The sequence below is a fragment of the Schistocerca piceifrons genome, chromosome 4 (assembly GCF_021461385.2).
Source record: "Schistocerca piceifrons isolate TAMUIC-IGC-003096 chromosome 4, iqSchPice1.1, whole genome shotgun sequence".
Classification (NCBI taxonomy): Eukaryota; Metazoa; Arthropoda; class Insecta; order Orthoptera; family Acrididae; genus Schistocerca; species Schistocerca piceifrons.
Window position 1 is genome coordinate 92,845,003 of NC_060141.1, and position 14,209 is coordinate 92,859,211.

The following is a 14,209-nucleotide window of genomic DNA, read 5'->3' on the forward strand; positions in this document are numbered from 1 at the left end:
CTAACAGATACATTTGTCATACGTCCCAAATGGATACATTTGTCATACGTCCCACATCGATTTCTATGGTTATTTCACACAGCGTTGTTTGTTAGCACTGACAACTCTATGCAAACACCCCTGTTCTCAGTTATTAACTGAAGGCTGTTGGCTACAGCAGTATCAGTGGTGAGCGCTAATGCCTGAAATTTGGTATTCTCGGTCACCCTCCACAGAGTGGATCTTAGAATAATGAATTACCTAATGATTTCCAAAATGGAATGTCCCATGTGTCTAGCACCAACTAGAATTCTCGGTTCAAAGTCTGTTAATTTCCACTGCATGGCCATAATTTCATTGGACACCTTGTCATATGAATCATCTGAATACAAATTACAGCTCCGCCAATGCATTGCCCTTCTATACTTTGTGTGCGCAATACTACTGCCATCTGTATATGTACATATCACTATTCCATGACTTTTGTCGTCTCATATATTTAATGTATGAAAGAAAAAGGAAACACCCATAACAAATTAAAAACAGCAGTTGCGGCTCTTTCCCAAAGTATGCACCATCCGGCGTGTCCAGGTTTGCAAGAAGCATTTTACAGACTCGTGGCTATCACTGAAACCCATAAAAATAGAAAATTCTTAAATCTGAATGAATTCTGGGGGAGTGTCACAATGAGGTTTTGAAAACTACCTCAAAAGGAAAAAGGGGGAGTGGGCAGCTATTTGAAAAACATGTCAATTTCTTGCCATGTTTTCCTAGGTTCAAATGATGAAAATAATAATAATAATAATAATAATAATAATAATAATAATAATAATAATAATTCAAATTTTAAAAAACTTCTCATCACTAAGGGCATCTAAATTTAATTATCTTTCATTTAAAAAAATGTCAATTGAATCAATTAATTTGTCAAGGCTATAGAGCACTTCACACTCTGAAAAATCTGTTTTTAAGTTTGGAAAAAAAAAAGGAGAAAAAGAGAGACGAGTTAATCTCCAATCCCAGAACCACTGAGTCATCATTCTTCCTTCTCAAACATGACCTGGTTCTGAATTTGGTGCTGTATTCCTGGGTTCAGTTAACAATCTGAGAGATTCCTTGACATGCGGCAAACATGCATTTCCTGCCAGACAACTCTGCAAAATTTTTTCTGTGTATCTCCATGACAATCTCTAACACATTCACAGTCTTCAGAATAGATGAATAACCTTCACTGAATATACCATTATTTCAGCAGTTTTTGCCCCACAATGAAGATGTTTCGGTACCAGTTACCCAACACACACATTGAAGTTCTCATTATCATTCCGTGCAATGGCAACAGTGCATTTCCAAAGCAAATCTTCATCGTACAGGAATTTATATACCGGTTGAATATTTTTTTGGACTAACTCATCGAGTGCCTACTACCACCACCACCTATATTTCGGCTGGTGCAAAGTTCCATTCAACATGCTATAAATTCTAAAATACTTTCAAAATCATAAAATTCTTTTGCAAGCATAATCTATATACTTCAGGAATATGAATTATGTAAAAAAAAAAAAAAAAAAAAATCCATTTTCTCGTTGGTCTTGACCCAGAACCTCACATTAAATTAGTCCTTTATGGTGCTGTAAGCTTGTAGATCAATGTTTTCCATTTGTAGTGTTGCCTGATCATCTTCCACTTCACATCAAAACGAGTTCTGGAAAATCTAGATTTCCTCAGAATGAGCATCTCAATCTGAGAATTTGGAAGAGAACTCTTTCTTTGCATCACCACATAATCCCATGGCAAAAGACATTGGAAAACCTGAACCGTATTCACCCTTCAATGACTGGCAATTGGCAAAGTGTGAGAAAATTTCCTGTCTGACATTTTGTTCAGAGAGTATCGGTTTCTGTCCGAAAGCTTTAACGTGTGTGTAAAAGTCACAGATAATATTGTCCTCCTCTTGAAGTTTTTCATTCATTTCATTCAAATGGAGTGCAATATATACGTAAGTTATGAAAGCTAGTTTCCATAGCCATTCTTTGTGTGAATCATTTCCAAAGGATAGTTTTTCTTTTCTCTGATCGGAAAGAAAAGAAGCTTGACAAAATTCTGCCACAGGTTAACCATCTTACTGCTATGTGGGATGGGAGGTAACTTGACATTCTGCTAGACAAGCTCAAGTATTGTGGCATGAGTGGGGCAGTGCACAAATGGTTTAATTCGTACCTAACTGGAAGAGTGCAGAAAGTTGAAATAAGTAGTTCTCGTAACATGCAAAGATCAGCACATTCCTCAAACTGGGGAACTATCAAGAATGGGGTTCCACAAGAGTCAGTCTTGGGTCCTTTGTTGTTCTTAATATATATAAATGACTTGCCATTCTTTATTCGTGAAGAGGCAAAGTTAGTTCTCTTTACTGATGATACAAGTATAGTAATCACACCTGACAAACAAGAATTAACTGATGAAATTGTCAATACTGTCTTTCAGAAAATTACTAAGTGGTTCCTTGTAAACGGACTCTCACTGAATTTTGATAAGACACAGTACATACAGTTCCGTACAGGGAATGGTATGATGCCAATAATAAATATAGACCTTAATCAGAAGCATATTGCTAAGGTAGAAAATTCCAAATTTTTAGGTGTGTCCATTGATGAGAGATTAAATTGGAAGAAACACATTGATAATCTGCTGAAACGTTTGAGTTCAGCTACTTATGCAATAAGGGTCATTGCAAATTTTGGTGATAAACATCTTAGTAAATTAGCTTACTACGCCTATTTTCACTCATTGCTTTCATATGGCATCATATTTTGGGGGAATTCATCACTGAGGAATAGAGTATTTATTGCACAAAAGCGTGTAATCAGAATAATAGCTGGAGTCCACCCAAGATCATCCTGCAGACATTTATTTAAGGATCTAGGGATGTTCACAGTAGCTTCTCAGTATATATACTCTCTTATGAAATTTGTTATTAACAACCAAACCCAATTCAAAAGTAATAGCAGTGTGCATAACTACAATACTAGGAGAAAGGATGATCTTCACTATTCAAGATTAAATCTAACTTTGGCACAGAAAGGGGTGAATTATACTGGCACTAAAGTCTTTGGTCACTTACCAAATAGTATCAAAAGTCTGACAGATAACCAACAAGTATTTAAGAAGAAATTAAAAGAATTTCTGAATGACAACTCCTTCTACTCCATAGAGGAATTTTTAGATATAAATTAAGAAAAAAAAGAAAAAAAATATTTAAAAAATAAAAAAAATAAAAATAAAAAATAAAGAAAATCAAAAAACACAAAAAAATAAAGTAGTTATATTAACTTAAGTATGTTGTTAAATTAACCTAATTATGTCATGTATTAGAAAATTCGACTCGTTCCACATCATTACGAAATATCGTATTCATGATCCATGGAACTAGTATTAATCTAATCTAATCTCCATGTCTTCTAGGCTAGACTTGGGTTGGTGATGTTTGGACCTATGACTTCAAATAAAATTGACAATGGAAATTACAAGTTCCATCATACAAGACATATCAACTGACTTTGCACAAACGTTTCCTGATGAAGAATGCAGTGTATTTTCACAAGTTCTGTTGTAATACATTTCAGCAAAAAAAAAAAAAAAAAAAAGTAAGACATTAAAAGCATCGAAGATGTCTGTAGATTAGTCCAGGGATAATAAGTACCAAGGTAACTTTGATGCCTTTTCTTGCAATTGATTTGATAAATTAGAATCTTCATCTTCAACTTGATGCACCACTGTGTTTGCTAAAAGAGGAACCACTTTACATTGTTTGGTTTTGTCACAAAACAGTTCTTCAGGCAATCACCGTCAACGAACATCCTCACGTGTTTGGTGATTTCTTATGCTATTTATACACTTACTTTCATAATGGCTTCACTTTCCTGAAAATACTTACTAAAAATGTTCTGTTGACAACAATGTCTACGTTTCAATGTTTTGAATTCATTTTCAATTCACTTTCACGTATCTTGTCCATGATTCTCTCTCTCTCTCTCTCTCTCTCTCTCTCTCTCTCTCTCTCTCTCTTTCCTTTTTAGTGGCAATTTCCCAGTCCATATTTCATTGAAGATACAACACTCACTATCAATTTTTCTCTTTTTAGCTTCCATTTTTCTCTTTTTAGCTTCAATGGACATACCGCTCATGATTCCAAACAAAAACTTGAAATAACAGACTACTAACACATAAAACAGGGTGAAAAAAAACCAGTGATCTGAGCAAATCACAGCCAGGAACAAGAAGTCACAGTCATCTGCAGGCAGAGCACTCCTGAGGTTGATTTTGACATGCTTTGAGAGCTGGAAGGCTCCTAGAGGTCTCTATTAGAGTTAAAAAAAGTGGGAAGAATCAGGTGTTACTTTCAAAAACTTTCACTCACGTGTGAGCTGGATTAAATGCCTTCGCAAGACAGGTGCAGCCCACAGGCTGCATTTTGGAGACTCCTGCCTCAGCCCATGAAAATCCATGGAATGCTGTCACACTGCAAGTTATCACACAGGTTTGAAAACCAATGACAGTGATAGTCATCTCTACACACATAAATTCAAATTCCCTACTCGCCTCTTTCTGTATATTCCGGCTATTTTCAGGAACTATCATAGGGATTTTGATATGGTTTTTACTAATATGTCGGCCAATTGAGGAGAAAGGTTATAAATACACTGCTGGAAAAAAATACAAGACCTTTTTAGAAGTTTCCAATTTACTCCAGTTTTATTGTTGCCACAGTGTATATGGAGCACGTGAAATGATTACATTTACAGATCAATAGTACAAGCGGTATCAACCCGTGCTGCAATACCAATATTAGTATATGGTGTGGCCTCTATGGCTGACAATGCTGGCACTAACTCTGGATTCCAATCAATTATATGAGTGGCAAATTCTGTCCTGAGATACATTGTGCCACGTCTGCTCAACCTGTTCACATAGTTCTGTAAGAGTTATTGCTCGACGAGTTGCATGGGCCACTTCTTGTCTCATCATATCCCAAACATGCAAGATTCGAGACAAATCCATAGATAATGCTCGCCAAGGAAGTTGCTGCACATCTTGCAGAGCATGTTGAGTTTCACTGGCAGTGTGTGGGCGAGCATTATTGTGTTGGAACAAACCATCACCTTCCTGTTGCAAGAACGAGAAAATGGGTCTAACAACATTCTGCAGATACTGGGGCACCGGTTAGCATGCCCTCCATAAACACCGCAAGTGTACATGACCTGCAGCTTATTGCACCCCTGGCCATGAGGCCTAGGGTAGGGCCAGCTTGTCTTGGACAAATGCAGTCTACAAGACAGCACTCACCAGATCTACGTCGTGCACGCAAACAACCATCACTTATGTGCAGGCAAAATCTGCTTCCATTACTGAAGTCTGTGGTGCACCGTTCCATCTTCCAAGTGATCCTCTGATGGGACCAGTCTAGCAGTGCACGTTGATGCTGTGGTGTGACTGGAAGATGGGCTAGAGCTATGCATACCCATAGTTCACTGCTAATAACCCTCTTGTAACAGTTTGTGTTGACATGTTTGGGCTCACAAGCCCTCTTATATGTGCTGCAGTAGCTGTACGATCTACCACTGCTGCCCTTAAAATATGATGGTCTGGCAGCCACCTGTGTGGGTGGACATCCAGAGCCTCACCTACGAGTCTGATAATATTATGTGGTAACCGATAACAGCACCACTGCACAATTTACGTAGAACATCCAACTTGTGTGGCAGTTCTCCAAGGGGACCATCCTGCCACTCGGAAGGCCACAATTTGACCCTTTTCAAACTCACTCAGTTGGTTGCAGGACACATGAGTGCATCTCCACGGCATGCTTGCCTGCTCGCTTCACATGTTGGCACCATACTAAACCTTGTGGCTCTGAACATTAAAGGGTAGATACAGATGGTGCTTGGTAGCTATGCCACTATGTTATCTATTGGCAGACTATGTTGAAACCATCATCAGTACATCTACTATCCTCCAGATGGCATAACCCATCACTGAATCAAAATCGATACCATCTTTCCAAGTGTACTAATCGTTTTCTTTTACGGAAAAGCATTTCAAGTTAATTGGCTGAACTATGATGAATTTATCAACTGCCAGTGTGAAAACAATGCTACTGTTTCCTTGTGATCAATGGCAGAACTTCTTCAATTGACAGCTCTGTGCAGCACAATGCAGATATGGCCAAACTGAGTGTATGAAAATGATCTGCTTCATTTGATGTACCAACAATAGACATAACGTGTTAAGCACGGCACAGTAAATGTGGCTGTGACTTAACATATTCAGTTATTACTTGTTTGGACACTTTGAAATCAAAATATATTTCATGTGCGTCACTTTATAACCTAAAGTGTACCAACCTATAACCTACAGTGTACCAACCAGTTTTTGAGCTTCTTAAAGAAAGAAACAGACATGGACATAATCTTCTTGTCACCTTAAAGACAGATGATTGAATGGCATTCAAAAACTCCCAGTGGATGACTGTACAAAATTTTGAAGCATTTCTACAGATGGTTAGATGACACATTTTGAAAAAAGATGACAATTTCAGTCTGTCAGTTTCTGCTTACCTCACATTTTCAATTGCAATTCGCCCAATTCACTGTAAATTCCTCAAACAACGGGCAGCAGTTACTTAACTTTGAAGTATCATAAACTACCATTTGAGAAAAATTGCCCAACAAAAACACATGTGAATAAAAAATCATTGACTTTTAATTTTATTGCAAAAAGTAAAACACTTTCTGAAGAACTACATCAGCAAGGGCTGCACCTCTGATTCGTTTACATAAAGAAAGTTTTATCAAGAGTGAAGATGACTCAGCATTTGGCATTCTGCTTCCCTTGAATCAAACCTAGACCCAGACATGGTACTTTACATGGTAGGGCAAATACATCTGCCACAAAGAACTGCGGCAATGGATCTCAGTAATGAATCACTGTGCACAAAGGTTTGTCATGGACAAAACACCTAGATCAGGCGTGTTTCTTTCTGTTTCATTTTATTTTATTTGTGGCCTTTGGACAAGATTCACTCATCCAGACTCCACTACATTATGCTACAAATTCAAAGACATATCCATTCACACACACACACACACACACACACACACACACACACACACACACAAAAAAATGACTGTCTCCGGCCACTGAGGCCGGACTCGTTGTTCTCAGCACTTTATAGATAACTCTGAGCAGTGGCTTATAAACAAATTTACTGGTATGGCAGCCTAGTTGTCCAACCGTATATACTTAGTACTACCCATGTGAAGCTGGGGCAGTTTGCAGTATTCAACAAAAACATCCTAACTCACAATATCGTAGATAATGCTATACACTGCTATGCAGAGTAATTTAAAGATGTAAGTTATCTTAGTCAAAGAGAGCCATTATTCTACCACCATGGGTGCAAATGTCATGTTACTACTGTATTACAGTTTAGTTCAGTGCAGCATGGAAGAGGCACAGTACTATACGACACAATAATGGAATTAAACAGAGAGGCACCAAACAGAAGCGGAAATCCTTGCAACCAAAGTTGTATGGGCAAATTTTCCTTCTCGATACCTTAGGGGAAACAGCTAGAGTAGCTAGTAAATTTCCTACACTATGAGCTCATTAGTGGGAATTCAATGGAACACACCTTAAATTACGCAATAAAACCAGAGAAAATTGCTACTTATAACTATGTTGCTGCCGTGATCACCAGGCATTCAGTAACCTATGGTGGCCATCAATTTATGCCATTCTGAGGTGACTTCAACTGCCTACGATTATTATACAATCGTTTTAGGAGCTTTTGCCAAAAATAGAAGTGATGCTTTCATGTCTAGAGACATTATAAAAAATTCAGAAAACTGCTCACAGGGATTCATAAGTGGCCCTGTCTCTTGGTATCTGATATTAGAAAAGCTTCAAGACAACAAAACTTTCACAGTCAATGACATGATGATTCTTATGAAAAGAAACTCTGACATGTTACTTGGATAAAGGATGTAATACAGTTGCTCAATAATTACCATACATAAGTGGTTTGTTGTGCCTGAAAAAAGAACATATAAGTTATTAAAAGAAAATGTTTTAAGAGACTTGATCATGAAACTGAGCAACAGGTCCATAAAGAGAAAGTTCAGAACCAAAAACGTAGGCATCTTTTCAGATCAGTGAAAAAAGTTTTAAAGCTTGTATAGAAGAAAAGACCAACAAAGGTACCCTTGCAAGTTATGATTATAAACTGCCATTGCAAAAAAAAAAACAATATATATCATAACCCAACCCTAACTGTGATCATGGTATACTGTGAAGGTACTTGGTCACACAGACTTCTGCCCACAGTATCACTACATTCAGTTAACCAGGTGCAATGCAGAACACTTTTTTCAGTTGACAAGAGCACTTGGTGCTAAGTTGAGGCATAGTAGGTAATACGTGGGATATGTGCATTAGCTCACAAGAAAAAAGAGTAAGTTCATAATGAGATTCTCATCCTGTTGCAGAAATTATGGGACAATGCCCACACAGTGTGATGCACCTATGGTTTCCCTCCAAACATAAAAGAGATCCTGGGAATGAGATGGGGTACCTATGTACATTGCAGATCATGAACAACACTCCCACTGCCATCTCATGAAAGGCTTTAGTAGAATGACACCTCAACTATCAACTGCATCTGCTGCACTAAGGACAGCTGTCACAGAAGGCACTCCCTCAAAGACCGAAAAGTCAACAGCTGCAGCAAACAGACAAGCAACAGCACACACGCAATTAACATAACTGCAAAATCAGAGCAGAAGTGCAATCATGGGCCCAGCTTTCATCATTCAAGGAACTGGGACCAAAGAGATGTGGGTTGGCATGTGCAACATTACTCACTACTGCTAACAACAATGCCCCCCCCCCCTCTGATCATGGAAGTAGCCTGCTACAACAATTGAGCCAAGAGACAAAAACAGAGGCAGAGTCCATCACAAAAGCCAATAAGTGCCCAATGAACCAGCAGCGTTGCCTTACTGACAGGGAAGCGACTGAATGCCTTACAGGCAAAAACTGGTGATCTACATCTACATATACATGACTACTCTGCAGTTCACACTTAATGTGCCTGGAAGAGGGTTCACTGAACCACTTTTACATTATTTCTCTGTCGTTCCACTTTCTAGCAGTGCACGGGAAAAATGAACACTTAAATCCTTCCATGCAAGCTCTGATTTCTCTAATTTTGTTACAATGATCACTTCGCCCTATGTAGGTGTACCACCTACACAGGGAAAAGTGATAGGTGTACCACCATAGGGAAAAGTGATCATTGTAATAAAATTAGAGAAGTCAGAGCTTCCATGGAAGGTTTGAAGAGTTCATTTTTCCCGTGCACTGCTAGAAAGTGAAACGATAGAGAAATAATGTAAAAGTGGTTCAGTGAACCCTCTGCCAGGCATGTTAAGTGTGAACTGCAGAGCAGTCATGTAAATATTTTCATGTTCAAAGGAGAACAATGGAGATTGAAATTTTGCAAAAACTCTTGCCTCAACAAAATACACCTTTGTTTTAATTACTGTCACTCCTGCTAGCGTATCACATCAAGTGACACACTCTCTCGTGCTTAATGATGAGCTGTCTACTTTTGAGCGTTTTCAATGTCCTCAATCAATTGTATTTGGTAATGATCCAATACTGCACAGCAGTACTCTGGCGGAGGATGGACAAGCATAGTGTAGGTAGTCTCTTTAGTAGACCAGTTGCATCTCTGAAGTGTTTTGCGAATAAAACACAGTCTTTGTTTTGCCTTTCCCACAACATTACTAATGTGTTTGTTCCAATTTAAATTGTTTGTAATTGTAATTCCTATGTGGTTAGTCAAATTGACAGCCTGCAGAATTGTGTGATTTATCATGTAACCAAAGTTTAATAGATTCCTTTTAGAACCCATGTGGATGATCTCACACTTCTCATTATTTAGGATCAATTACCACTTTTTACACCATACAGATACCTTGTCTAAATCATTTTGCAATTGATTTTGATCTTTTGGTGATTTTACTAGTTGATAAATGACAGCTTCATCTGCAAATATACCGAGCGAGGTGGCGCAGTGGTTAGACACTGGACTCGCATTCGGGGAGGACGACGGTTCAATCCCGCGTCCGGCCATCCTGATTTAGGTTTTCCGTGATTTCCCTAAATCACTCCAGGCAAATGCCAGGATGGTTCCTCTGAAAGGGCACGGCCGACATCCTTCCCCATCCTTCCCTAATCCGATGAGACCGATGACCACGATGTCTGGTCTCCTTCCCCAAACCAACCAAACCATCTGCAAATAATCCAGGGTGGCAGCTCAGATTGTTTCCTAAAAGCTACACATAGATTAGGGACAGCAGAGTGCCGATAACACTTCCTTGTGGAACGCCAGATCTCACTTCCATTTTACTTGATGACTTTCCATCAATTACTACAAACTGTGATCTTCCTGACAGGAAATCACAAATCCAGTAGTATAACTGAGAAGATACTCCATGGACACACAATTTCAATAGAAGTCACTTGTGAGGAACTGTGTCAAAAGCCTTCTGGACATCTAGCAATACGGAATCAATTTAAGATCCCCTGTCGATAGCACTCATTACTTTGCGAGAATAAAGAGCAAGTTGTGTTTCACAGGAACAACGTTTTTTGAGTACATGCTGACTGTGTGTCAAGAGATCATTTCCCTCGAGGTGATTCATAACACTTGGACACATTGTACGTTAAAAATCATACTACAATACTACCATTCATAAAGTAGTTCAAATAGATATAGTGAATAGATGTGACAGAGAAAGGAAAAATGTTTGTAGTGCAATATATGAGTGGTAGATATAGTCAGGTATGGTAGGTAGATGGTCTTCATTGATTGTAGAAATATTTATGGTGATGGTAAATGAACTTATGTTAATTGTAAGAGTAAAAGCACTTCCATTAGCTGCCAATGTATAGGAAACAATATTAACTGTTGATAGTATAATTTGAGTGAGAATGAACACAAACTGTGTTTAAATTGCAGGAAACTGGCAACAATGTAGCAAATAAACAAATATTGTAACAACACATCATAACAAAGTTTTAAATGCCCTGAGTGCAGCTTCAGTCATTATGCCCAGTTCACAGTGTCTCTGTAAGGTGAATCAACAGATCATCTAGAACGTACTTGAATCTCATACAAATTAGTGAACAGAGAAAGCAGAGAGCTGAATATCTCACTATCAATCCATTTGGAGGACCTTGGCACTCTCAATTAAATACTGCTACAAGTTTTGATGCCTAAGGAAAAAACAAATTGCCTTGAGTTTGTATCCAACATTATACACAAGAATACAATAACCATAAGGACCTTGTGTGTAGTGGGAAAGATACAGCTCTTTTTCTGAATGGTCTCTATGTGGGAAACTGGCATGAAGAAAACGTGCACTATCATGCAGTATCTTCTGGACTTGAGGAAAGTGAATATGTTCTGTGACATCTTACAATTTATGGCCACTTTTGCTTAATCGAACAGACTATTACGGGGCACATTTATCTAGACATGCAGCAAAACTGGATCGTGTTGCTGTCAGAGACAGACAGGATGGGCTTCACTTACCAACAAAATGGTGTTCAATCTGGCTTCGAACTTTACGTTAATAAATTCTTAAACACAGTACTGCGAAACATCAAAGACTTTTATATATGTATGAAAAGCTTAACAACAGTATGTCAAAAAATACAGCTGTACATCAGCAAAAGAATTTCAATCACTTTTAATAAACCGGTGTTGCACACTAGTATGATCTCAAGTTGAAGGAGATAGTTAAATGCAACACAATAGTGACTGATACGGAAAGGAATAACATGGCTCACTGAGTAATGCTATGCACTACAGCTCTTCATCCACCATTCAACTCCTGCAGATGCAAGAAGATTTTGGTGTCGAGCATGTTATAAAATGATATAACGTATATTACTCCTTGGATGTAACATCTACTAATCAATCCTTCCAAATTCCTGCTCCAGTGAGCAGCAGAAGGACATTAAATTTTGCTGCCTCTGTAAAATGAAATAGGCATCCTGAACATTTTAGATTACTTTTCTAGGAGACAGTGTTGTCATATTTGGAGGGGGCAGGAGAGGAGGAGGAGGAGGAGGAGGAGGAGGAGGAGGAGGAGGAAGGGAGAGAGGTAGTAGTAGGGAAGGGAGGGGGAGGGGGAGGGGGAGGGAGGGGCGAGAGGGAGGGAGGGGGAGGGGGAGAGGGAGGGAGGGGCGAGGGGGAGGGAGGGGGAGGGGGAGAGGGAGGGGCAAGAGGGAGGGAGGGGGGAGAGAGAGGGGGGAGAGGGGGGAGAGAGAGAGGGGGGGGGGGAGAGAGAGAGAGAGAGAGAGAGAGAGAGAGAGAGAGAGAGAGAGAGAGAGAGAGAGAGAAACTTGAAAGTGGAAGGGCAGTATAAACAAAAGACAGTACAAAAGAAGAGAAATCACACAGCAGACGAACAGTCATAAATCATTATTGGTTCTCAACACTCCCTTTTCTTTTTTGGGAGCTTTAGAAATTCTCTCTTTGGATACTCTAGTTGTAAAAAGTAGTGAGTCTGAAAAATTTTTCTTAGATTTCTGCTACATGCTATTTCTGTAAACATTAATTTCAACTTGCATTTCACTTGCAATTTTTTAATTAAATAAAGCAATATGAGATGCTTTACCGCAGAAACCTCATGCTCTGGCACACTACGGCATGGTGTAGACTCCGTGCTCCCACCCTTATCTTCAGGTTCGAGGTTCCACACACTGATTGACAGGAAACCGACAGTAGTACCAGATGCTGATTGTAGGGGTATACGTAGACGATCTGCTTCTTGTATTTTCCCTAGAGTGACGATTGCTGAACCAATGGGAATTGCTGTTTGAGACACATGTTCACGAACATCAAAAGCAGTCAAACGGACTCTCGTGTCTGTACCCAAGCCGTCACTAGCACGGAAGCTGATGGTGTTAAGGAAGCATGGATTACTGCTCCTCTCAACCACTTCTGTTTTCCCATATTTCATCCAGACTCTTTCTGATGGTATGAAAACATGCACAGCAAGCACAGGGTTAGGTGAGCGCCCATGACCATCACAAAGCAAATTATCACAGGCCAATGATATCTCGCAAAGTGGCAATTCTGAAGGATCTGCAAACAAAAGAAAACAAATGTTAGCAGGATAAGTCTGCATGTCAAGTAAAATGGTGCAAATGTACAGGCACATTTATAAGATCAAAGTACTTATATAACAGAAAAAGCTCTACACCAGCACCTAGATTTATGGCAGCGACATTTCTTGACAAAATATCAGTCCAATAATTATTCTACTAAGTTGTAATTTTCTTACATGAGTCTCAATTGTGTGAGAATGCAGAGCAATGTTGCTCTGCAGATATAATTAACCGGCAAGCAACTCACTCACTCACTCCAAATGGAAGGAGCAAAGATAAACATACAGTTGAGGAAATGAGTAATGGTCAGGCACATAAACCATACTGACACTGTCAGTCAGATCTAGGTGCCTGTTGCCCACTCAATTCCTCAACCACATAGCAAGTTGTTACCTCTGCTCCTTCCAATTTAAAGTTTCTTTTTAGTGCTTTTTATCCCCATGTTCTGATTAGTGGCCAACATTGACTTCCGAAATTCCATTACACATTTGTCTAAATTAGTCTAAATTTTGGCAGAGAACATGCTTGCTTACGCATTTGAAGACATTACTAAATTTTGGTAATCAAACTCTCATATTTCTCAGAGTGAAATCACGAGTATATTTTCTGTATTTAGTAAGTTTTTCTGATCCTTGTTTCATGTAACCAGATACACAATGTAGGTAGTTCATTACTCCAGCACAGATTTAAAATTCAGTTGTCTGATTTTTAATTGGAATGTATGTGTGAACTTTCCTCGTATGTATGTGTTTCATTTCTTCTACTTTTCATTTCATTTCAGTTTTATGATTATGTAGCTTTGTTCAAGCAATGTGGTAGTAATTTCACCATGTGTTAATTCAGGACAAACTTGGATACGTTTTATTCTTAATGGCGCATGATACTTTATTGCTATTTGTGTCTATGATGTGTATGTTTGTCTTCTTTTAACTTTCATGAATCTTTGTAATTTTGCTTTGTTCATGAATATTCAACAGTATTTGCAGGT

The 14,209-nt window shown here is 38.8% G+C and overlaps 1 protein-coding gene across 1 annotated transcript in view; it reads right to left on the minus strand.

Moving 5' to 3' along the window:
• The window catches only part of LOC124794682 (inositol polyphosphate-4-phosphatase type I A-like), a 272,042-nt gene that overhangs the window by 134,604 nt on the left and 123,229 nt on the right, over window positions 1-14,209 (minus strand). The window contains 1 exon segment of the mRNA XM_047258226.1: window positions 12,729-13,198. Coding sequence (XP_047114182.1) covers window positions 12,729-13,198 — 470 coding nt within the window.